Source organism: Nannospalax galili, unplaced genomic scaffold (genome assembly GCF_000622305.1).
Source record: "Nannospalax galili isolate Female #2095 unplaced genomic scaffold, S.galili_v1.0 scaffold870, whole genome shotgun sequence".
Taxonomy (NCBI): Eukaryota; Metazoa; Chordata; class Mammalia; order Rodentia; family Spalacidae; genus Nannospalax; species Nannospalax galili.
In genome coordinates this window covers 421088-447773 of record NW_008329130.1, presented here as the reverse complement: position 1 = coordinate 447773, position 26686 = coordinate 421088, and the positions used below count along the sequence as shown (strand labels likewise).

Sequence of the window (26686 nt, the reverse complement as noted above, 5' to 3'; positions counted from 1 at the left end):
CAGGGCTTATACTGAGTTCAATATTGTATAACTGTAGCAATTCAACTGTGAACCTAGAAACTTACAGCCAGTTGTGAAAGAGATGTACTCTTGCTCTGGAGTGTGTTACTGAATATGTTAAAGCTATAATGAAATGCTTCTTCTAATCATGTAGTTATTAAAAATTAAAATAAATAAAATCTACTTCATGTTAAATAGTAGAGGTGCTAAACATTACCAGTGAAATCCACCTGATGACTTTATACCCATACTAAGGTACTAAGGATCCAAGTGTAACTGACTGTGACTGGTAATAATCAGACCTACATAGAGATTAAAGATACATGTGCAAACATGTAAGTGTTAGTAGCATTAAAAATGTAGGAAACAGCGTATCTTAAAATGAAAAGGAGATCTTCTTTGAAGGGTAAAAACTCATTCAATCTTATGTCTTATAGGGTTTATACTGAGTTTAATATTGTATGACTGTATTAATTCAACTGTGAACCTAAAAATTTCCAGCCACCTTTGAAAAAGATATCCTTGCTCTGGAATGTGTTACTATGTTAAAGCTGTAATGAAAAAATAAATAAAATAAAAAATAAAAATAAAGAAAAGAAAAAAGTTTCTTTCCACCCTGTAGAAAAAGTAGTTGTTACCTTACCTGAGCCAATTCTCCTATTGTGGCCAGAACATTATTGATCACACCTGGGTTTGGATCAGGATCTGGATCCTTCAGTTTCAAAATTAAAGCCTATGGAAGAAGGTATGAGAAAAATGCATGCAGATTAGAATCTATTTGAGAGCTTTCTAATCCCAAGAGGGCTGGGGATGTGGCAGCACACTTCCCTAGTACACCAGAGCCCTGGGTTAAATCCCTAGTACCATAAAACAAACACAGTCCAAAGATCCTCTCAGTCATAAACTGCCTCTAAGCTTTATGAATCCAGGATTTCTCTGGATTGCGGATTTCCAAGCTTTTCTCCATGAGTGCTTGCCCCATGTGTGCTCGCTCCATGTGTGCTCTAGGAACACCATGATCTGAATGTGCCCTTTCAACTCTTCCTGTTGATACTGCCTCAGTTTTACATGTTACATATATGTGGAAAACTTCATATGAATATCGTATTCACATTTGAAGCTGTTTCATATTTTATTAGTTTTGTTGTTTTTGAGACAGGGTCTCCCTGTAGCCCCAGCTGTCCTGGATTCATTATGGAGACCAGGCTGGCCTCGAACTCACAGAGATCAGCCTGCCTCTGCCTCCCGAGTGCTGAGATTAAAGGCATGCGCCACTACGTCCAGCTTTAAAAAAATTTTTTATGTGTATCAGTGTTATGCTTGCATGTATATAAATGCACCCATGTCATGCAGTGCCCACGGAGGAAAGAAGAGGGTGCCAGATCCCCTGGAACTAGTGTTCCAGATGCTTGTTAGCTACCATGAGGGTGCTGGGATTTGAACCTAGGTCTTCTGCAAGAACAGCCAGTGCTCTTAACTACTGAGCCAGTCTCTAGCCCCCACATTTTATTTTTTGAAGACTAAAACAAAATTATGCATATGCGTGTTGCTGTATAGGCAACATGCATGTGGGTGCCCATGGATGCTGGGGGGGGGGGTCCTCGGGGTCCCCTGGGGCTAAAGTGACAGGCAATTGTGAACCTAAGTGACATGGGTGCTGGAAACCAAACTCTGATCCTCTGAAAGCACCAAGAACTTAACCATTGAGCAATGTCTCTAGCCCATTTCGTCTTTTTTTTTTTTTTTTTCCTGGTCTTTTTGAAATAGTGTCTCCTGTAGCCCCAGCTGGCCTGGAACTCACTATGTAGACCAGGCTGGCTTGAACTCACAGAGATCCACCTGCCTCTGTGTCCCAAGTGCTGGGACGACAGGCATGCACCACCACACCTGGCTCCATTTTGTATTTTAAAACTTGTTTTTCTTCATTTTGATCAACACTCCACATTTGATCACAAGCTGAAGCACGTCTTATAAGAAAGCTTTTTTACAACTGGGAAAATTCTTGGTACTCCTTAACTCAAGGTGCTATATGTGGCCCTTGTTTCCAAACGTGGACCAAAGAAATTATCTACTTTGTTCAATGTACCAGTAAGCAATGAAACACTCCCATCTCTTAAACACAGAGAAAAGACAGGAGAGAAGTGCCAGTCTGGCTATCTGTTATGTGTTACCTTCAGAATAGGCTCCATATAGGGGCGGATGAGTCGGGGGGCATTGGAGACGAGGTGCCCCAGCATGCGGGCACTCTGCTCCTTGATTCTCCCAATGCCACTGTGCTCCAGCTCTGTCAAAATCTGTAAGGAAGAAAGGCTTTCTATGGCAAAGGACCCTACAGAGAGAACTGTGTGTCAGAGGAAAAAAGTGTCAGGGCACTAGGGAAAAGAACCAGACTTCCACAGCGGATTAAGTCTCAGCTAGATATTTAACAGAAAAGGGCATCTCTATAGCTAACAGAACGGCTACAACTGACTGGAAGAAAAAGGGCTTGAAATAGTCCTCTCTCCCACAGCAGGGCAAGATCCTGCAACACTGGCAGAAGCACTATGGTTGTAGAGAGCTGTGATCAGGGCTTTCCAGACAACAGAATTAAAGGGAGGGGTCTTTGGGAGGAAAAAATCAGACATAAAATTACCAAGAGGATCTACAAATCATGACAAAGGTATCAAAGAGGTATTTAGAACAGCTATCAAGTGAAAGAAACATGGATCTTTCATAATCTGGGCACATCTAGATAAACCGAGTGTGCTAGGAATCCCATCTAGAGGGTCCCTTTAAGCCTCACTGAATAGGTGTGTTCTAACATCCTTAGAACACTAGCTCATCAGGACACTATGCTCTCTGTCAAGTAGCACAGACAGCTTAATATGGACAGACTTCTGGATAGTTAAAGGTGCAAGAAGGAAATTTAAGTGGTGAGGAATCTAAACACTATAAAGGTCAGGTTAACTCAGCTACCCAGAGGAAGGATCTATAGTAAAATAGTGTATTTTGTCTTAGATACCAATTTAGTAACTCTGATTTTCTGTATCCTTTTGACAGCCTGTTCTTTCCAGTCAAAAAAGACATCAGTAAAAGGAGTTAGAGAGAGATACAAGAACAGATCTTCAGTGGGAGGCTAACTTGTTGCAGAGATTTATGTTCCAGAGAGCAGAGCATAAGTATCAGGGGTAGTGCAGGCCAGACCAGACCAGAGCCTTGTTGTACAAGTCACAACCAGCAGTGCCCCAGTGACCAAGGCCTCAGGGAAAGGCCAAGTCTTCACCAATACACGAGAATATGCAATTCAGATTGGGACAATCTATATCAAAACTAACCTCCCACCCCCAACTTTGGAGTTTCTAGGCTAGGGGGCCTAACATACTTTAGACCCTGATTTACAATCCCCTGCAAAGCCTAATAATAATCTTTCTATTAGTTTTAATGGTTAAACTCAACACATTCATCTACTGAAGCTTCACATTCTCCAATATCAGGAAAAGGTAAGTACAGCATAGAAGCTGGTGGACAGGAAATGATGGGGTGAGCCACATGGAGCTCCAGATGAGGCAGGTAGAAAGAGGGAGGCAGGAAGGCTGGGCCAGGCATTCTCACAAAGAGGCCAAAGAACTAACTTGGGTAGGTGAAGAGAAAAATCAAGGATCCAGGTTTCCGTAACAATGAAATTCTATCAGATCAAGCGGCAAGGCCAACCCGAATCTCCTTTAGAGTAGCAGGACATCTCACATGACTTATGAATGACAGCCAGGGACCCCAGACCAAGGGCATGACCACAGGAAAATAAACCCATGCCTACATGCTAAGAACAATGACCTCTGTACTTGGTCTAGTATCAACAAGGAAAGTAGGCCAGAAACAAGGCAGGGAAGTGCCAGGAGACTGAACACCATGGTAAATGGAGTGAGGACATGAAGAAGGCCAAGAGATGGAACTGTTAGTGACTGACCACAAAGACATATGAGCTGCAGGAGAGGTTAGCCTGGAACCGAGAAGCACCTTGCCGCGATACTGACAGGAGGTGGGAAATGTGCTCTCCTGGAGCCATGTTACGATTTAGTAACCGATTTTTCCTAGAAGATGTGTGCACTCTTGCAGCTTGTTCAGGGACCTCAATCTTCTTCCCCCTCCCTGTCCTTAGCTCTTCCTTCCCAAGCTCTCATAGTAGAGATCCTCTCCTTGCTGTCACCTCATTACCTGGATGAGCATCTTGCGCAGGAAAGGCATTACGAAGGCCGGGTTCATGCTACTGAGTCGGCCCACAGTGCAGATGGCCAGTTCTCGGATCTCAAAGACCTGGTCGTTCAGGGCCACAAAGAGAGCTTGCAAATTCTCTGCCTGGGCCAGGTGGGCATCAAAGCGTTCGTCCAGAGATGCCAAGACACAGTAGCGGATATCGGGGTCTGTGAGAACAAATGAGTCTTAAGACTTCTTCATGGTCCATCCTTCCCTTCCCAGTTTCTACCTCCACTGCTATCAGCCCAGTGGGAGCGCTCCAAACACTTTCATTGTCTGGCCTGCTTTCTGACCTCCTCATAGAGTAAAGGGAAAAGAAACAAAAATAGATTATCTTATACCAACAGACTGAGGAATCAAGCCCAATGCCTTAGCAAAGAAAGAGCTAAATATAAGCTGATTGAGCTGATGATGTCTAGGGAGGCCACATAATCAAACTGGCTACTTCCAACCACACCAAGCTCCAGGATCCCCGAGACTGCTTCTGTCCTAAGATTTACCAGGATCTGTTATCCCAACCACAAGTAGTTTGCTGAGCACATCTGCTACTACTTGCACAGCAGTCTGGCTAACCACATGGGCATGGCCGCTGATGAGGTGGATGGAGGGCGTGAGCAGGCGGGAGCAGGTGCGGGCAGCTTCCATGCGGATCTCCTTATGCTCACTGTTCAGGAAATGATCCGCACAGTGGCGGACAAACTGGGTCAGAGAGTGGCCTGGGTACAAAGAAAAAGGAGAGAGGAATGAACACTGTTGCTCTGGGCAGGTGGGTCTCCAGTGTACTAGTGGCATTTTTTTATCTGGGGTTCAACACTAATGTTGATTTTCAACATTAAGATACCACCTCAGAGCCAGGCCTGGTGGCACACACCTGTAATCTCGGGTCTTGTCTTGGCTACACAGGGAGTTCAAGGATGGTCTGGGCTACATGAGACCATGCCAACAAAACACGACAAAACACAAAAACCACAACACAACACACCACACACAACACAAAACAAAACTGACTTAGAGTTCTTCAAGGGTCACACGAGATTCCAATAAGCAGAAAGGTAGAAGGAAGTGTTGGAAGGAGGGACCCAGAAAAACACTAGTTCCACCTCTGCCTTTTTATATTCCTTCCAAAGAATAAATTACTTTGTTTTATTTAGACTCAAACTCTTCCAGTTCCAGAGAGGAAAATAATTCTTGTCTATTTTCATTCCCAAATTTAAATACCCAAAAGAGAGTCTGATGTAGGCTGGGTTGAAACATGGCTATTTTCTATTAACTGGAAATGAACTACAGTGGGTATTCAGCAATGAAGCAGAGGCACTGTGATATGGGAGAGGGGCTCCACAGATAGCTGGCTGCAGTCTCCAGACAGCAGGCTGAGGTCTGGGGCTTGCTTGTTTCTCTGCAGGTTCCACCTGCTTTACTTACAGAGCTTGTTTCAAAAGTCTCCATTTTCCCCCTGAAACATATTTCCCTGGGCATCAATGTGGATTTCTCTGCAGCTCAGAATTCTAAACAGTTCAGCACTCCTGTACACCACACCATCACAGGAATGCAAGCATCTAGAAAACCTTGTCACACATTTTAAGCATTAAATGATCTCTTGGCTGCAGGGAAGTGGGAAGGGGAAGAGTAGCGGAGTGCCGTCCCTCAGTCTCCCACTTGCGAAGCATTACTTTCATGGAGCAATGTATGCTTTTCCTGAACACCACCTGCCCTCAAACATAGTATGGAACGAAGTAGAGGGTAGGGATTAACTAAGAGCCTGGGAAGGAGGAGCTTCTACAGAATTGATGCACTGTTTCTAAGACTTCAGTAAGATCTAGGAAGTATAGATACCGTCTTAGGTCCCCAGCATCACTCACCAGTTTAGCAAGAGCCATTGTAATTTCTTACCTTCAAATTCAAAGCTGCCAAGGGTTCGGAGGGCAAGGGTAATACTGGCCACATCACTGGCCTCAGGGAGAGTGTTGAGGCCAGGGGAGGCTAGCTGATGGGCCAGGCCCTTGGGCATGCCTGGGTGCCGGAGGGGTTTGTGCATAAGGACCAGGGACAGCATCTTCAGGAGCCCATCCTGGATGTCCTTCTTCAGCTGTGGAATCTGTCGGCTCAGGTCGTAGAGCACGGCAGTGAGCGCAGGGCTGAGGAGAAGGAATCTCAGTTACTACACTGTGTGTTCTGGGGAAGAAACAGCTCCTCTCACTTAGCCATTTAAAAAATATATACATTTTATTTATTATTTTTATTTTATGTGTATGAGTGTATTGCCTGCATGTATGTGGGTGCACCCATGTCATGCAATGCCTCGGAGGTCAGAAGATGGCATCAGATTCGCCTCGAACTGGAGTTAAGGATGGTTTAGAGCCACCATGTGGGTGCTGGAAATCAAACCTGGGTCCTCTGCAAGAGCAGTCAGTGCTCTTAACCTCTGAGCCATCTTTCCAGCCCTTCTCTTGCTTAGTCTTTAAAGTGCCTCATCTTGGATTTCAGAACAATCCATTTCTGGTTTTTACCACAAGGGAACTTACAAAATATAATTCAGCCACTAGAGAAGATTGAGTCTTGGTCAACCATCAGAAGCAGATCAAGAGCATCATCTTATCTTTTGGCTGAACAGAACTAAAGTTTAGAAAGGTTAACCAACTTGCCCAATGACAGATAACAGTAGTCGCACACATCTACTGAGCACTTCCTGTACGCCAGACCTTGTGCTAAGTGGCTATTTCATGAACTCTTTCGCTTAGGCTTACAACCATCCTAGACAGCATGAACTGTCGTTTTCAGATCTGAGACCGAGACTCGGAGAAGTAACTGCATCAAGATCACATAGGAGCTAGTGAGGAAAACTAGGATTGTAACTGGCCTACCCACAGTCTGAGGTAGTCTGCCTATTCAACTCTGTACACAAACAACCCTCCTCTCTTTTCTAAGCTGGACCATCACTGGGGTAGCTACAGGTGTCTGTCACATACCTCAGACCCACTGCCAGCATAGGCTCCAACAGCTCCTTGATGTCCTGCTGGATACCCGGGCCCATGGCTCGGGCCAGCATACTGATGCATGTGAACACTGTGGCATCCACCTGCATCGTTTTCTGCCTCCTGCAAAGAAACAGAGTGGCCAGTTTAGATATAAAGACATTCCATAATGTCCCACCTCAAAATCCCCTTGGGGCAAGGAGGGCATGCTATTTAGGCAGGGCCCACCACAAGTGAGTGTGGAATTATCTACCACACAATTCCACAGGAACCATCCCAGAGTCACTGTAGATGTATGTATTTACAATAACACTCCAGTAGATGGCAGTAATGTGTCTTAAGGGAAGGGACCCCTTTTCTGAATTCAGGCAGAGGCACCACACCCATGAGTGTGGGGCTGACCAAGGTACCTATTTAGGAAGCAACGTGCTCATCAGGAACCAGAGGGCAATGCATGGGCATCCTATGGAAAGAAACTTCTCCCTATGATGAGAATGCCAGGCTTCAGGATGAGTGGGCTTCCTGACCCATCAGAGCAATCCTTGCTAATAAACACACAGGGAAACGAAGGCCTAACTCCATTTACACACTCCCCAGCTTTAATCAAGACACATTGGCCTCTCCATTCGGCAGTACACTGAAGGGTTTTTCTCATATTTGATTCATTTAATTCACTGGGAGTCTGAAAGAGGCAGAACAACCTCTTGAGCTTTAGAGAAGGAAAAAGAAGACTATTGGGTCTCTCCAGTCCCAGGCAGGAACTCTTCCATAAGTCTTCTATCAACATACAATTTTTAATTTTGGAGACAGGCTGGCCTTGAACTCATAGAACTCTACCTGCTTCTGTCTCTAGAGTACTGGGATTAAAGGTTGTGTACCATGATGCTTGATCTGAATTTTTTAAAGATTTATTTATTTTATATGCATTATGTGAGTGCCTGCATGTATGTACATGTACCACATATGCACCTAGTGCCTGTGGAGGCTAGAAGAGGGTATCAGATCCCTTGGGACTGTGATTACAGGTGACTATGAGCTACCACGTGGGGTGCTGGGATCCAAACCAAGGTCCTCAACAAGAACAGCAAGTGTTTTTAACATCTGACCCATCCCTCCAGCTTTCTTAACCAAGATTTTTAAATGACAAAGAAAAGAGGCAAAGTAGAGCATTTACTAGCTAGCAACCAACATGTTCTACAGGTATTCCACCTTCCTAAACATTTACACGGTCTTCAAACCTAGAAGGAACTCAACTGAGGAGGGCCTGCCCTTCATCTGTCACATCTTACAGTGCAATGATTCGTGGAGTGGGTTTAAGCTCCATGGAACTGGGGTGGACTATGCTTAATCTCCAACCAAACGGCATGCAGGGTAAAATCATAACAGAGATGCTTACTTGTGGGCAAAGTCCTTTGGGGGCAGGGCTGCTCGGATGATGTCCAGCACACGAGGTAAGTAGACCTTAAACTCGGACCTCACAGCCACAGAAAGCAGCCCCAGGGCCTGGAATGCTGCTGTCCGTTCCTTCTCCTTCTTGACACAGCTCAGGACATGGTTCATGGCATCTTGGAGGTACTGGGTATCTAAGTACAGAAAACATAGTGCATGGCTCAAGGTCAGAGCTGGTCTGTATACCAAGGGTCAGAGTTCCTATACAGTACTTAACTTACATCTTTTGGAAATATATTGGTTTTTTCTCTTTAATAAAAAAAAGCAAAAGGGGAGGATCTCCAAAGGAGTATCATATAGTTTCTATTAGTATAATTCTTTTTAAAAAGTACTTTTATTTCTGTGTATATGCATGTAGAAGTCAGAGAACAATTTTTAGTTGTTGGTTCTCTCTACTAAGTGGGTACCAGAGATGGAACTTGAGTCACCAGGCTTGGTGGTGAGCACCTGAACCTGCTGAGCCATCTTGCCAGCCCCACCATTAGTATTATGTACTCATGTTCAAAAACTGTTAAATCTTATTTAAAAACAGAGATTATCAAAATTATAACATTTAAAGTAATACTGCTTACAATTAATGGGCCATTCCATTTGGTCTAGGCCTGGAAATCACTCAGCTATTACCTGGGGATTTTTACTATAGCTATATTTAATAGAAAGAGACTTTGTAATTTGAAAGCCACATGTGCATTTTCATTAAGTTTGCAGTAGCCAATATATAAGAATAGGTGGTTCTTGGGTACTTTAAGCTGAAATGCTTTTCTTCTGAAAGGGATTTCCTGATTCTTGCTGTTTTCTGCCACTGATGCTGGCCCTGGGTCTGTGCTCCAGTAGCACATTTATAACGGCACAAAGACGCTATGTCCACTCGGAAGGCAGGGGTGTGGAGGGCTACCAGACCATACTTAGTGAACCAGACTCCTAAACAGCACACATATATTGCTAAATTGACTCCAACATGAGATGTTTCCACTGTTCTATAGTCAGATGGCAAGGAAGCATGCTGGGGTTTGAAAATAGGGAGACCCACTGATCTAACCCTAAAACTGAACCAAAAAAGGGGACAAGTCCTTTCCCTATGGTGCAGTGTTTCAGGAAATGAGCTCTGGTCATGACTGACTTTCCTTCTTCACTGAGATGAGAAGGCTGACAATGAAGAGTTTCCATCCAGGTCTTCAGGTAAATGTATGTATGTATGTATGTATGTATGTATGTATGTACGTATGTATGAATTTATTTATTTATTTATTATTTATTTATTTGTTGATGCACAGCTTGTATTTTAATTTTTTTTTTTTGGTCTTTTGAGACAGGGTCTCCCTGTAGCTCCAGCTGGCCTGGATTCGTTATAGAGACCAGGCTGGCCTTGAACTCACAGAGATCCGCCTGCCTCTGCCTCCCAAGTGCTGGGATTAAAGGTGTGCGCCACCACACCCAGCTTTAAATTTTATTTTTAGGGTATTACTATATATATATTTTTTACCTCTTGAGTGTTTTGCCTGCATGTATGTAACCACCTGTGTTGTGCAAGCCTTCGAAGGCCAGAGGAGGGTGTTGTATACTCTGGAACTGGAGTTAGGAATGGTTGTTAGCCGACATATGAACACTGGGAATCGAACCCAGGTCTTTTGCAAGAGCAGCCACTGCTCTTAATTGAGCCATTTCTCCGCCCCCATTTAGGGTATTTTCAATATTCTGAACCAAACTTTTACCATTGGGAAATTCAAGCAGTGACTTCCATACTATGAGCTTTAAATAAGCAGCACTTCAGCATGGAGAAGCACAATTAGGGGTGCTCAGAATGACATATTCTAGTATACTGTTTAACCAAACAACAAACCTACATCAAAAGAATACAAAGGCTCTGTCTTTGTACCCTGCTAGGCAGCCCTCTGCACACAGCATGGTAACTGTTTCTACAGTATGCTAGGCTTTGATCAGATTTGGCCTAGTTATTAGTTTCTTTTGAACTACAGACTTTCAATCCAAGACCATTTAAAGCTCTACTGATCAGGGCCATGTCTGGTCATTAGGAAAGAGAAGAGCTGCTGGGTACCAGGCAGGAATGATAGAAAATTTAAAAAATTATGGATGATTTTCATTTTGTCATTTCTCTCTGGTTCAGCAGGTTTATGTGACTGTCTTGTCCTTATCCAATACGTTCTACTTCTTAGAACCAGTCTGTTCAACACCTCATAATCTAGGCCTCTCCCATAGTTTCATCTGGCCTGCATGGCATTAGATAATCTGTGCGGGGAACAGTAGCTGCTGAGGTTCAGGCTGGCCCTCCCCTTATGACCCTGGCTGTCATCTAGTTCTGAGCACTTGCTAAACACAGGCAGCATGCTCCACAGCAAAGCACAGAGATGTTTGAGATAAGGTCTCACTCTCATCAAGGAGGCAAGGCAGGGCATTGAACAACTGAAGTATCATCATCATGTGTACCTCGTCGTCTCCAAAATGGATCTGAAGTAGCTGGAGGAGACAGTGATAGCACAATAATGGTTTCTACTTACTGGGGCTCACTCTATGCCAGGCACCACAGAAGGTGCTAGGTGTTCATGCCATTCACCTTGGGAGGCAGAGATTATTATTCTAATTTTTTTGCGGGGGGTCTTTTTGAGACAGGGTCTCCCTGTAGCCCCAGCTGCCCTGGAACTCACTTTGTAGACCAGACTGGCCTTGAACTCACAGAGATCGGCCTGCCTCTGCCTCCCGAGTGCTGGGATTAAAGGTGTGCGCCACCATGCCCGGCTTATTATTCTAATTTTACAAGTCATGAAGTGGAGGCCCACAAAGGTCACAGCTACTGACTGAAGCAGGGTTCCCTCCAGGTTTGACACTAAAGCTTCCTACAGCATTGGGCTATAATGGAAAAAGGAACTAATGTTGGCAGCTAGAACAATTGGAACAGCCTTCATGGAAAGTCTGCATCTGAGCAGGGTAGATTCTGTAGTCAAAAATTCACACTGAGCACTGGGGACAGTATAGGAAAATGGGAACCCATCGTCCATCATCTGTGAAGCCTGTCTTCATAAGCATCCACTCCTTACTTCCTGCAAGTAGTAAAGATGCTCCGTGATCACTATGGGGGGAAAAGCAGGCCACCAGACCCTCCCTGCCTTAGACAGGTGCTGCTGCACAGTATGGACCTGAAAATGCCCTTCCTTTGGTCTTATCTGAGGTCCAGACTGGCCCTGAGCTTTCAATGATTCTCCCACTGTAGTCTCTAAATGACTATGATTACAGGTGTAAGACATCACAACCAGCACATGAAACTGTCAACTTTCATACATGAGAACTTGACCAAGAACTGCCCGTCCACTATGCACTTTTTGTTTTTCCTACAGTTTTTTGAGTCCATGCAGGCCTCAAATTTGCTATGTGCCCAAGGATGACGCTGAACTCCTGACCTTTCTGCCCTGACCTCCAAGCACTGGAATGACAAGAGTGCAGCACCATGCCTGGCTCTTGTCTGCACATTTTGATTGTTACTAGAATGGGACATGAGGCAAGGCAACCAGAGGCCAGTCCCTCTGTCTGTGCTGCTTCCAGTGAGAAGCCCAACTTTCCAGAATCAGCGCTTCTCTGTATGGTGAGGGGGAGCAACGCTTTCCACGGCCATCCTCACCTGTGAAGGCAGAAGGTCGGAACGCAGCCAAGCGGGGCAACAAATTAAGGATTGTCATTTGGATCAGCGAGTTCTTGCTGCTCCTGCATTTCAGCACCCACTGGCACACCTGAGAGAGGAAGCATAAAGGGTTGGCAGAGGGAAGGGAAGCATGGACTTGGGAGGAGGAGGAAAGAGCCTCTTGCCACTTACCTGATCAAACTTCTCCTCCATCAAGTCTCTACAACACCGGCTCTCCACCAGAGTGGACTTAGCAGGGCTGGGGGAAGCTCCGAATCCCATGAGGCCTTGGTGAGAGCTATACCCCAGCAGTCCTACCAAGGCATTTGACTGCTGGGGCTGGACGGCCTGGAAACTGGTGAAGGGGGTAATGTGGCGCGGCTTTGTCCCAAAGCCCATGAGGTCTCTGCAGTACTTGTCGTGGACCAGCTGCTGCTGGGTGATTTCTTCCATTTCTTCTCTCAGACGCTACACGTGTGCAAGGAAGAAAAAAACCAGTCACCTTTGCTTCTGCCTGGCTTTCAACTTGTGCACTGTGCAGTCTGCAGAGCAAGGTACTGGCCCACACCTGAGCAGTCAGCACTTCCTTACTTAGTAGAGGGGCCACACTTCATCTGGATTACCATTTCCCCACGGCCTTGCAGGGAACCTAATGTTCTAATGGAGGCAGAAGAGCACTACCTACTGAGCAAGGAAGAAAACCTCAGGGGGCTGCCTGCCTGAAGCTCCTACCTCCAAGTATTCCCTGCCAGGTTCAGGAAGGCTAATGGGAAATCTGGAGTGACTATAGGCTTTTGCAAAGGGGAGAGGAGGGTAACCTCATGCCAGCATCCTGCTAAGGATATTCAGGTCTCTTTCTCCTCCCCTGAAACTGAGGTAGAAACTCAGGCCAATCATCTTCTCAGAATCCTAGTCCAGAGGAATTGAGAGTGCCTGACAACTCAGGCTCTGACAGTTCCCAATGCTGCTTAGCACTGATTTTCACTTTTTAGAAAGTCTGCTCACTTTTATCTGGTCACTGATGGCTCTTTACTGCCAAAGCAAAGGACAAAGTCTTCGCCCTCATCCTGTGACGCTTATCTACAGCATCTGATACAACTGTGAGCTCTCCCACGAGCTTTCTTTGCTTGTTTGCTGAGGCCCACACTCTCCGGCCTCTCCTCCTCCCTGGCTGCTCCTGTGTCTCCCCATTCCTCATCTCCCAACTTCGGGTTCACAGACCACATCTCTTCCCAGCTCCCCTAGCTCTTCTGTGCTTCTCCCTGTCTCATGGCTTGAACTACATGTATATGCTACAAACCCACACTTGCTTCTCTGTCTAGATCACTCCCCAAAATACTCAGTATCTCACCCCAATGCCCAAGAGGCATCTTAAATATGCTCAAAACCAAGCATAACCCCCCCCACCCCCATCCTCTTCCCCAATCTCAGCACATAGCAACTCCAGCCTTCCGGTTACAGAGCCAAATGCTTTGACTTTTCTTCTTTCCATCCACCTCCAAGTTACCACAAACCCCCAATGCAGATCCAGCCACTTCTGGTACTTCCATAGCTCTCTCTCAGAGAGTGGCTGGAATCCCCTGCTAAGGCTGCTGCAGTCCCCCCACCCCCTTAAATCTTTAAATTACATTTTATTTATTTTGTATGTGTGGAGGTCAGAGGTCAACATGTGCGAGCTGGTTCCCTCTTTCCACCATGTGAGTTGTTGGGAATCACACCGAGGTTGTTGCCGGGCGTGGTAGTGCACGCCTTTAACCCCAGAGGCAGGCAGATCTATGTGACTTCAAGGCCAACCTGGTCTACCTAGGGAGTTCCAGGCTAGCTGGGGCTACACCGAGACACTGTCTCAAAAAGACCAGAAAAAAAATAAAAGAAAAGAAAAAACTTCAGGTTGTCTGTCAGGCTCAACACCAGGTGCTTCTGCCCACTGAGCATCTCATCGGCCCTACATAGTTCACTCTCAACTGGACTCCTACCTTCAGTCCTTGACCCTCTGATAATCCATTAACACAGTGGCTCAAGTGATCATTTCAAAAGAGGGTCAAAAGTCACTCATAGGGCCTAAGGAGGTGGATTAGTCAGTAAATACAAGCACAAGGACAGAAGTTCAGATGCCTACCATCCATATAAAAAGCCTGGCCTGGTGGCACATGCCTATGCATCCAGTGCTGGGGAGGCAAAGACAGGAGGATCCTTGGGGCTCACTGGCAGCTACTCTTGCTAAATTGTTGAGCTCCAGGTTCAGTGAGAAACCCTATTTCAAAAAGTAAGATGGAGCCGAGTGTGGTGATGCACGCCTTCAGTCTCAACACTTGAGAGGCAGAGACAGGTGGATATCTGTGAGATCGAGGCCAGTCTCATCTACATATCGAGTTCCAGGCCAGCTGAGGCTACAGGGAGACATTGTCTCAAACAAAACAAAACCAAAAAACAAAACAAAACAAAAATAATAAACAGAGTGTGATAGAGGAAGGCACCCACCAGTGACTTCTGGCTTCCACACGCCCATAAACACACACATACAAGTGAATAAAAGTTGTTTTTTTTTTAAAGTTGCTCTTCTGTTCAAAATCTTCCCACAGTGTTCCACGCACACAAAGGCCATTCAGTGGCCTCCTAGACCCCAAGTGACATCTCCCCACCTGGCCCAGGGCTCACTCCTGCTCAGTCTGCTCAGGCATGGGGCATTCTCACTGCTTTTGTGCCTCAGCAGCAGCTCCTGCCCTGTCAGCTGCCTGGAATGTGTTTCCCAGACCCTGGGGTGGCTTTCTGTTTACCTTCATGACACTCAGACGCCTCCTGAGCACTCTTTACTGCACTTCCCTGCTCTACTGCGCTCTACAGCGCTTACCACCATGCAACTTATCACAGTATACTTTTACCTACTTGGGCACTACTTCCCCTGCTAGAACTTAACCAGCTTTGTTCACTGCTGCATTGCTACCTCTTAGGGTTCATGTGGCTGGTACACAGTAGGTGCTCCATTAATATGTGCTGAACAAGGGAACAAAGAGTGAAATTCCTATAATTCACAAAGTTCCTCCATGAGACCCACCTCACTTCACTCTACAACCTTCCATGTTAGGTGACATCATCTTGTTTTACTAGGAGGAAACAGTGGCCCTAGAGCTGTCTGCACTATAGTGGGAAATTTCAGGGTGCTACCATTTATGCCATGCCCACCCATATCGGTGCTGTGCTGGGCACTCTACACATACTTAGAAACCTCACAAGTCCAACAAGGTGGGGAAGAGCCTCTGTTCAAAGGGAGGAAAATGGGACTGAAGGATTCAGTGCCTTGTCTGAATCACATTATTCAGAGAGAGGTGCCAAATGACCCCTAGTGCTCCATTTTTGCCCTGACATATAGGGCACAGCCATTACCAATCAACTACTGTGCCCAATAAAGCAAGGAACCCTGGGGTGAAATTCCACACCAAGAGATCCTCACGGGAAGTCTCACAGATGAAGCTCTATACTCAAAATATCCCAACTTGAACCTTCTCAGTATTTGCACTGTCATGCCTAGCTGAAGCCACCCAGATTACTGCAGGAACCTCCCATGGCAGCTAAGAACACAATTCCAACAGCAAGGAGCCTAACTGATCAAAAGCCCCTGTGCTACTGGGAGGTCACTACCAAGTCTGTGCCATGGCCACAAGGGCTGCTCAGGGCTAATGACAGAGCACAGCAAGAACACTTCAGCAGGCCTGCTCTTGGGTGACATGGCCTCCCTGGTGGCCAGCTTTCATTTGAGAACCTCATGATAGCCTTGCACAAAAGCTAGGAGGCTTCCAGCCAACGCTTCTTCCCTCTCTTTTTCATTGGGGCAGACATGGACACGGCCCCTCCTGTCTTTTCTCACAGGCTACGGAATACTTGCACTTTTTAACTGTCTTCCTAAGGTAACACCTCCTAACCTCCTGATTTCATTCCCACCTTTCCATATACTTGTTTACATAAGCAGCTAGTGGTGTCAGAAATTCATGACACCACACCATTCCCCTGAGTGCACACCTCCACATCTGTGCCTGCAGTCAGAATACTGTTTACGAGGAACAGTAAGGCCTATTAACTTGACCCTTGCTCCCCTTCTGACACCATCTCCTCCCTCCACACTCACCATACACCAGTCGCCCTCCCCATCTTTGTGTTTAATTGGTGTGTCAAACTTCCACCTCAAAGCCTTTGCCTACAACACAGATCCTGGCCAGTTGCAAGGGAGCTCTTTTGTGTCCTGGGCCTGTGGCTCATACTCTGACAGCACCACCTAAGAGAGAGCCTTTCACGCACCTGCACTCACCCAACCCACTACCCTTAACTTGCTGCCTGTTTCACACTCTTCCCAGGACTTGCTGCTATCTGAAATTATCTGACTTATTATTTGCTCCCTCTAGGGTAAAACATCATGAAGACAAGGGCCTCACTATGCCTGTTCACAGAACAGTGCACGAGAGCCTCGGCTCCCCAGATGCAGTTTCTCACCTCTCCCTCCATGCTGCTGATGCGGACCAGCTCGTTGAGGATCAGTAAGGCCCCATGAATTCGATCATCCCGGTTCATGCCCTTCTCCTTGGCCAGCGTCTCATCAAACCCTTTCTCTGCTTCTTCAAATGTGTGCTAAGTAGAAAGAATGCTTTGATTACCCAATATTCAAGTGAGAAAACACAGGGCCACTCCTATCCGAAGGTTCTGAAGCATTCCAGTGGCTGCTTGGTAATTTGTGCCAGCATCAATACTGACTTACACACCTTGCTTTAACAGACCTTTAAGTAGATGTCACTGTCACCCCTATTTGAAAGGTAAATAACAACAGGCCCAAAGAAATTAAATGACTTGTCCAAGGCTACACAGCAAAGGGAAGAAGGGCATCCAGGTCTCCAGATCCCATGTCTAGGGCGCCTTTGATTATGTGTACTTCCTCAGCAGCAGCCATCAGCACAGGACTCATGACACTGGAGAAGAAGGAACTGGCACTTTCCAAATTAGCATCAACCATACTGCTAAGAACCACTGATTCAGACACCCATTGTTCCATATTTTAACATCTCTGAAGGGAGGTGTCTTCTAACTGTTGAGAAGAAGGCAGTGAGTACTAGATGTTGTTTTGGATTTGTTTTGAGGCAGTGTTTCATTACATAACCCAGACTGGCCTTGAATTCTTTCTTATTTTTGTTTTTTGTTTGTTTGTTTTTCACAGACTTAATCTTGGCTGTTTAATTATACCCTGAAATGATGATGAGGGGGGCGCTGCTGGCAAAACTGCAATCACCAAACTTTAAAAGATGCAGTGCAGGGGATGAGGATATAGCTCATTTGGTACAGTGTTTGCCTAACATGCATGAAGCTCTGGGTTTGATCCCCAGCATGGAATAAAACTGGGCACAGTGGAACATCCCTGTAATCCTAGCACTTAGGAGCTAGCGACAGGAGGATAAGAAGTTCAAGGTCAGGCCTTGAATCATAGTCTAGTTAGTATATTTGCATTCTTAGTGATCCCTGTAATGATGTGGTTACCAACGTATCTTTAATGAAATGCAATACAGTAACTAATTCACAGTGAACAGAAGAAAACTGCAAGCCCAAACACACATGATGCCTGCTCTATGCCCAGGGGCCTGCAGCTGCCCTTCAGGTCAGGGGAATCTCTAGGCAAAAGTGCTTTGTTAGTGGCTAGCATGGAGCCATCTCCTCACCCTGTACCACTGTGGCTTCTGCATCTCCTTTGGCTCCCGCTGGGTGGTAAGAATCAGACAGGCGCGAAGGGCAGCTACAGCTCCCTCACGGATGGCCTGCTTGGGGTCCCACACGGCCACAAAAATGTTGTCAAAGAAGGGCTGCACTTGCTGGAAGAAGAAGGTGGGAACACTGATGGCCAGCTCACGGAGAACCAGAACCTGGGAGAGAAGGGTAAACAGAATTCATGTTTGTACCAGTGTAGTTCTCTCGGGACACTCTCCCATCATCCTAGAGCCTATAACACAAGGGAAAATGAAGCCTTACCCTTCTAGCTGGGCCAGGAGAGGCAAAGGGAGACTGACCAAACCTCTTGGTGCTCACTAGAGGCTGTTACGAGCACAAAATGCTAGCACCATTTGAACACACGCTCTGGAAGGTATGTTTGATGCTTTCGGTAACACTAAATGACAGCCTAAAACCCAGGACAGTTGATAAGTACTTATTGGATGAATACACGTTATGTTCAACTTTGTTATTATTTTCATTTCAGAGATGATATTAAAGTTGCAAATAAGGCCAAGACTAAACCAGGGTTAATGTCTGTGCTATGTCCTCAAGCCAACTGGAAAGCACCTGGAGATGCTGTGATTCCCACTGCACCCACTCCCAGGTCCTCTTTTAAGAGACTGACTCGCCACACCTCATAGCCTACAACCCTGGACTACGAAACCAGCCTTTTCCAGGGACAAGCCTCAGAGGGAAACAAGGCACCCGATGCAGCAGTGTCCTCCACCCCAGTGGGGCTCCCTCCTGTAGGCACTCACAGCCGCATGTCTCCGGCCCTCATTGCGGTCAGCACCCAGCCATTCCAAAGCTCGCTTCACTTCAAACTCCACATACTCAGCGGTGAAAGTATCCCCTGCCATAGCAAGGCGGCCAATGGCCTTGGATGCCATTTCCATGACAACTGGGTCACTGGAGGGAAGGAGGTTCCGAAGGTAGTTGGCAAATCGGCCAATTCGGGTGGAATTCCCACCTTCCACTCCTATGAGACTCGCTGGAATAGAAAGTAAAAGGTGATTATGTGGTATGGTCTGGAACGCTGGAACCGAACACTGGTGAGTGATCCCTTCACTTCACACTGGATACATTTCTATAGGTAAGGAAGCAGTTTTTCATCTGAACCAGATTTGATGTTTGTGTCAGGACTACATACCTACAGCAAAATGACCTCATTTCAACATATATATTTCCTTTCCAGGGAAAAAAGGAAAACAAACTGAGGCTGAATAAGTCACAGCCTAGTGACCAGTCCTTGAATGAACAGCGCCTGTTTCTACTCTTTAAATTTTTTTTATTTTTAGTTTTTTTAAATGTATATGAATCTTTTGCATGTATGTATATAAATGTACCTGTGCCTACAATAACTGTGGAGGGCAGAGGAGGACATCAGGTCCCCTGCAACTGGAGTTACAGGCAGTTGTTAGGTGCCATGTGATACTGGGAATCAAACCTGGGTACTTGGAAGAGCAACCAGTGCTCTTAACCACTGAGCCATCTCTCCAGCCTGTTTCTACTTTGGCATTTGTGAACCTTACTGTGCCAAATCCTGCTCTCCTGTGAAGTCAGACCTGCCAAAGGCAACCCAGGTCAAAAGAAGGAAAAGCTGGCTTCTGGTTCTCAACCCTAGCAAACCACAGAAGTCACTTACCAGTCAGAGACTCAGTTCCCATATCTAAAAATACCTGTTTTGCCTGTGTTCCAGGACTATTTCTACAATTAGCACTTGTCTAAAGTACTGAAAGCTACAGGTTCCTTAAGAGTCTTTAAGCAGAGAGGAACTGGATGCTAGTCCTGTAGCAAGTGGCAGCCAGGGACATAGTGCACACAGGATGAGTTGTCCTCTTTTCCCATTTCTGTTGGCAGAGACTCTGTCCTTACCGATAGCCAGGATGCCACCTTTCCTCTCATTGGCATCTGAGCTGGAAACCAGTTCAAAAATGTGATGGTTCAGCTGATCATAGAAACGTGTAGACTCCTCCTGACTCATCTGAAAAGGAAGATGTATATAGAACAGTTTCTTGTAACCATCCCAATGGTGACAGCAGTGGTGGGTGGGCATCTTAAGATTAGGAACTGAGAAGCAGCAGGTACAGTTCAAACCAAAGACAAAGCTACAGCCCATTTCTACAGCACTAAAGTGCAGGGAAACTGAATGTGCGCCTCATCTGTCTATTGGGCAACTACTTACTAATTCTCTGCTCTATGGAGAAAAATTTTCTGTCTTAGATTCTTCTTCATATGAGTGGAACAAGATGAACAGGTCATTGTCCCTGACCTTAAGTGTGGTCTCTATTTAGAAAGCTCCAGCTATCAACTCTCCAGATTCATCCAGTCACTGCCATCAGAGAGAAAGAACTGAGGGCCTAGTAGGTAGGTGTAGGGGAAACAAAAAAATAAAAGCAACAGCAGAATCTAAGCCCAGTCCTAAAGTGTGACCATATAAGAGAAATATCACAGAAATGTGCAACTGCTGCAAAGGAGCCACATAGTCTATGGACAGGAAAAGCTGGGTATCTTCCTGAAACCTCTCATTCAGCTATTGCAGGAATCTAAACCAGTGATGACACATTAGCCCTGATCACACAAGACCAACCTCACGAAGCTCCATGGTGACATAGTGCTGGAGCTCCTTGGCGGCTTTGGCCCTGGTCTCCTCATTCCGGCTCTTCAGGCCACTGGCAAACTGCTGCAGAACACTCACATTGCTAGACGTGGTGGCGGTGGCAGCAGCCGCGGCAGGGCCAGTTCCAAGCATCTTGCCCTGAGGTTCTTTGGAGAGAATCATCTTTCAACATTCATTTCTTATACTTTTTAAAATAATCTGCTTATTTGTGTGCCCACATGCACACTACAGCACATGTGTGGAGGTCAGAGGCCAGCTTTCAGGAGTCAGTTCCTTCCTTCCTCCATGTGGGTACAGGGGAATCACACTCAGGTCACTAGCTTGGAAGCATGCACCTTTGTCCACTGAGTCATTGCTGACCAGTTTCTAAAAATAATTTTTGACACAGTTTTATATAGCCAGGATGGCCCTGAACTTCCAATCTTCCTGCGTCTACCTCACAGGTGCTAGGATTATAAATGGGTGCCACCACATCTGCTTTATTCAGTGCATGCTAGGCATACTCTGTGCATGCTAGGCAAGCACTCTACCAACTGAGCTACATTCCTAGCCTAATCTTTCAAAATCCAACTTATTTCTGGTTCTACCCCCTAACACAGACTTCCGCCCGGCTCAGGTAGGGGATTCTAAAAAGGCTAGGAGATCTTCCTGAAGAGCGTGTGGAAAGTCTATATTCATTCAACGACCAATGTTAAAAAGACTCAGTGCGAGTCAAGCATGGTGGTTCACACCTGTAATGCCAGCACTCAGGAGGCAGAGGCAGGATGAAAGAGTTCGAGGTTAGCCTGGACTACACATATCAAGCTCCAGGCAAGCCAGGGCTATACAGTGAGACGCTAAAATTTAAAAAAAAAAAAAAAAAAAAAAAAAAAAAAAATGACAAAGGGGGCACTCTTTTTTAATCTTAACACCCAGGAGGCTGTGAAATGTATGCATGCATGTGAATTAAAAAAAAAAAAAAAAGAAAAAAAAAAAAAGCTGAGCATGGTGGCACCCATCTTTAATCTTAGCACCCAGGAGGCAGAGGCAGGCGGAGCTCTGTGAGATCAAGGCCAGCTTGGTCTCCATTTTGAGTTCCGGGACAGCTGGGGCTACAGGGAGATCCTGTCTCAAAAGAGCAAAAAAGAAAAGAAAAAGAAAAAAAAAGAAAAAAAAAGAAAAGCTATACACCTTGAAGAAGACACTTAAATGCCTCAACTTCCTCAGCTACAATAGAAGGGTCATAGTACCTAACTTGAGGGTTGAGGTGAGGAATAACACGTTTAAAAGTATTTCCAGCAATACTGGGCACACAGTAAGTTCTTAATCATTGTAAGCTATCAGTTATAACTATCATGTATATGGCCTAGTACCAGCTACCAGATATAGGGAGATAGGGAGAGAATTAAGAGGGAGACTGGTTACTGTTCAATAGAAGTACAACACAAACCACATAAGTTCATAAAATAAATTTGCTAGTAGGCATAATAAAGATGGAAAGAAACTGGCTGAGACTGATATATTGTACTTAATCCAATAATCCAAAATAATCATCTCAGTCTGTTACGGACATAAAAAAATTGATACCTCCACCACTTTTATGGTACAGAGCCTCCAAAATCTAGCGTGCATTTTACACTTCTGTCTCAGCCTGAATCAGCTGCTGGTTATTGTGCAGTGCAGTTCTACAGTGTAGTAGTGTAGCTGCCCCTTCCAGCCATGGGATCTGCACCTGTAGACTCAGCCAGATGAGAACAAAAAGTACTAGGGGAAGAGGGAAAGAGGGCTCAGTGGGAAAAGGAGCTTGCCATCAAGCCTGATAGCTGAGATCACTGATCTCCAACACCCACAGGGTCAAAGACAGAACCAATTCCTGGCACACAATACATAAATGTAAGTTGAAAGAAAATACTGCTGGGTGTGGTGACACATGCCTTTAATCCTAGCACCTGGGAGGTAGAGGCAGATGGATCTCTAGGAAATCAAGGCCAGTGTTGTCTATGTAGTCGAGTTCCAGGCCAGCTTGGGGGCACAGGGGGACCTCAAAAAAGAAAGAAAGAAATACTGGGGGGAGAAATCTGGACTGAAGATATCCAGGCTTATTTTCCTTGTTAACATTCACTAAACGTTACAATATAACATTTACATTGTATTTGACATCAAAAGTAACCTTCACATGATTTAAAGCATACAAAAGTCTATGTATACCTATATACATACAAGTATCATTTTATATAAAGCACAAGCTTTCACCAGCTTGGGAAGGGCAATCCTAGAACAAATCCCCCAGAAGACTATACTTCAAATGTGAGATGGCTCAGTGGTTAATAGTACCAGCTATTCTTGCAGAGGATCTAGGTTTGAGTCCCAGCACCCACATGGCTGCTAACAACCATCCCTAACTCCAGTTCCAAGGGAATCTGACACCTTCTTCTGACCTCTGTAGGCACTGCATACACTTACATGCATTTACATACATGCAGGGAGTACACTCACACACAAAATAAAAATAAAATACATATTTTTAAAAGGCCACACACAATGCCACGGAGTAACAGACAGCTACCCTGCTAGATTATACTAGGAAAACAATTCCTGAAAAAAAAAATCTTAGTTTTGAATAAGTTTGTGAGACACACAGGCTAGAACTCACAGAACCTTGGGTTTGGTCCCCAGCGAAGTGTGTGCATGAGCACACACACTTGGAATCCCAGCACTGTGGAGGAGGCAGGAAGGAGGATCAGGAGTTCAAGGTCATTCTCAGAAGCATGAAGAAACAAAAAACAAGGAACAAATGGCTTTGAAACCTTTCAAATACTCCACTGCTGAGAAAAATACTACAAAAGGAAATGGCTTTTAGGGAGGAAGAAACCACTACTACGTGTGTACACACAGGAGGGAGAAGGAGGCCGATAAGAAATTTCCACTCTTAGGAAAGAACCAGAGCGTCTTTTTAGTGTTGACCCACCAGCCAGCCGCCCCAGGTTAGATTCAATGTAACTACTTCAAAGGTCTTGGTAATGCACAGGGAAGTTCAAGTTGAAAGGTTGAACCGAGGGGGCGCGGGAGAGTTAGAGCCCCAGGGACAGAACAGAGTTCAGCTGGGGGCTAGGTCTCTAACAGATCCCCCACAGTGGGGTACAGGGGGTGGCGGGGTGCAGGTGGGGTGCAGAAGGCAGGTGGAGTGCAGGGGGCAGGTGGGATTTAGGAGGCAGATGGGGTGCAGGGGGCAGACGGGGTGCCCGACGGGGTGCCAGCAGGCTGCGGGGTGCAGGGGGCGGGCGCTGCTCGGGACAGGCTCCACCCTCTGTGGGTGGGCTCAGGAGGGTGACTGCGAAGGGGAAGGAGACCTAAAGGCACCTCGGCCGGCCCGTGGGGTCTCTCGGAGGGCTTGGGGGTACCCGGAGGACGGGGTGCCGACCTAGTACTCAGACGGCGCCCAAGTCGCGGGGCGGGTGCTGAGAGGACTCCACGTTCCAGACGGGCGGCTTCCCGGGCCTCCCCCAGCACCGACCGGGCGGGCCGCGAGTCTGGACGTCCCGCCGACTGGAAGCGCTCGGCGTCAGGCCCCAGACTCACCGCGCGGCTTCGGCCAACGCCACAGCTACCGCCGCGAGAGCCAGGACCGCCGCTTCGGGCCCCTTGCCCCACCACACGCCTTCCCGGCTGTCCTCTAGGTGGGGGCGGGAGGGAGGGCGGGCTCTCGAGCCTCAGGACCAATCAACAAGCTTTTCAGGAAGACGGACTGGGACATACACCAATAGGCACGAAGAAGAAGGGCTGCTCCGTGGACCGGCTTCTCCCGAGGGGCGGGGATTGTTCAAATAGACAAACCGCGCGGCCAGTGACAGGTGAAAGGAGGCTTAGGTGCATTCCTGAGAGCCAATCAGCCGCGAGTTGACGCCAGTCCCTTCCACGCACACATCCGGTGCGTCGCTACTATGCTTCCCCGCGGTACCCTGGCGGTGGCTCTCAGGAGTCCGCTGTCTGGGTACCTCGGGGACCTAGTCGAGCGCGGTGGGTGGAGGTTGGTGACTGCACCGGGTGTGAGTCACCGGCGCCCTCCAACCACCGCAGATGTGCAGTGTGGGGACCAGCTTCACTTAGAGACATGTGTTTTCTCTTTTGTAAAGTTTCATATGTATTTAAACATGTTTTTAGTTCTCTCTGTCCCCAAATTGCTTTACTAGTTAGGTCATGTGAAATAATATTGGTTATTTAAACTCTGTGTATGTTGTGCATGTTGATTTTTTTCTTTTGTTTGGGCCTCTGCACAAGCAAATGAATCTATTCAACCTGTCAAAAATCATTACTTGAAAGCATTTGCTATGCTTGGATTTGCTCTACGTATTAAGACTGATAATGGCCCCGCTTGTAGTAAAGCTTTTCAAAACTTGTCAAGCATGGGACTTTTACATATAATTGGCATTCCATGTAGCCCTCAAAGACAGGTAATAATGAAACCTACTCCTCATTGACTAAAATTTCAACTTAAGAAACAAAAGGGGGATGTGTTAGTCACTTTTCTGTTGGTTGTTGCGATAGAAAAACTGACCCAGGCAATTTATAGAAGGAAGAATTTATTTGAGCTTACGGTTCTAGGGGAATTACAGTCCGTCGTGGCAGGGAGGCATGGTGGCTGGAGGTGGCTGGAGGTGGCAGGATGTGGCTGGAGCAGGAGCAGAAGAAGCGAAGCTCTCACATCAGCGTGCAGGCACTGGAAGCAAGAGAACAACTGGCGATCTGGCAAGGCTTAAGAACTCTCTAAGCCCACCCCCAGTGACCAGCTTCCTCCAGGATAGCCACACCTTCTAAAACCTCCCAAAACTGTGCCATCATCTGGGGACAAAATGTCCAAATACTTGGAGCCTATGGGGAACATCTTCATTCAAACCACCTCAGGGGAACAAGAGGATTTCCCCTCTCCCTCTAGGCTTCTTAAGCCCCACTTTAAATTTTTTCACACGCAATGATGGGGAGAGGGGTGGCTCCAATGGCGTGTCATGTCCACCACATGTTACCAGCCAGGGACATGAATATGGGCCACTGCTGAGTACTGAATGAAAATTGGTGGCTGCCCTACAAAAACCCTTCAAAAAGCAGATCATACATGTACTGGTAATAATGGAGTTAAAATGAGTGTGTATAACAGAACCAGCTGGGTTTTTAGGCTTGCATATTTGCTCCCTATGTGTGTATGATGGGAGACAATATTCAAATCCTACACAAATCAATATATTATGATCGGGTATCAACCTTCTGCAATTTGGATACCTGTAAGTCTTACTAAACAGTGGGAAGAAACCTCTATTTACAGATTTTGCATCCTGAATTTCAAAAGGTGCTACCACAAGGAAAGTGAGCCATGGGTGGTGGTGGTGTTTTCCTACTTATCAGAACAGTTACATCTGTGGCCATGTTAACTGTAGCCCTATCTCAAGAAGTTCAGACTCATACTTTTGTAAACAATCTTATTCAAAATTCTTCTCAACTATGGTATGTTCAGCATGCTTTAGATCTAGCATTTTGAGATGAAGTAGCTAATCTAAATAATGCAGTATTTTGAATGGGTAAAGAATTAGAAAATATCCATACCCAAATGGCACTGTCATTATAATGTTGCCACTTGCTGTATTGCTCCCCCAAAATATAACAGTAGATTTTGTTTGGGATAACATTAAAGCCCATGTTTCGGAAGCCTGGGAAAAAAATACAGCTTTTGAATATTACCTCTAGTGATCAAAATCATTGGAAGTATAGTGCCTGAATTTCAAACCTTCGATCCCAAAACATGGTTCAAAAATTTAAAAATAAAAAATGCTTTTCTCATTGTGACTATAACTGTGCATTCCTTAGACCCCTCTTTCCTTTCCTTGCAGACTAAAGAGCTGGATTAAACAATAAAAGATAAACGAAGAGGGGCTGGAGAGATGACTCAGAAGTTAAGGGCACTGGCTGCTCTTGCAGAGGATCCAGGTTTGATCCCCACCACCCACATGGTGGCTAACAACCATCTGTAATTACAGTTCCAGGGGACCCAACACCCTCTTCTGGCCTCTG

At 46.0% G+C, this 26686-nt stretch overlaps 1 protein-coding gene across 2 annotated transcripts in view; it reads right to left on the bottom strand.

Annotated features, from left to right (window-relative positions):
- Mtor (mechanistic target of rapamycin kinase) overlaps window positions 1–24316 on the bottom strand; it is a 141518-nt gene extending 117202 nt beyond the window's left edge. The window contains exons 1-15 of one of the 2 annotated variants that reach the window (XM_008831630.2): window positions 24206–24316; window positions 20618–20793; window positions 19903–20011; window positions 18786–19018; window positions 17979–18179; window positions 16768–16902; window positions 12475–12750; window positions 12283–12391; window positions 8599–8785; window positions 7197–7325; window positions 6121–6365; window positions 4731–4946; window positions 4192–4397; window positions 2172–2294; window positions 644–733 (exon numbers count right to left, since the gene is read on the bottom strand). In XM_008831630.2, the coding sequence (XP_008829852.1) occupies window positions 644–733; window positions 2172–2294; window positions 4192–4397; window positions 4731–4946; window positions 6121–6365; window positions 7197–7325; window positions 8599–8785; window positions 12283–12391; window positions 12475–12750; window positions 16768–16902; window positions 17979–18179; window positions 18786–19018; window positions 19903–20011; window positions 20618–20779 (2421 nt within the window). In that variant the 5' untranslated portion in view covers window positions 20780–20793; window positions 24206–24316. The other variant, XM_029562740.1, reaches the window with a different exon arrangement.
- Window positions 24317–26686: the final 2370 nt, after the last annotated feature.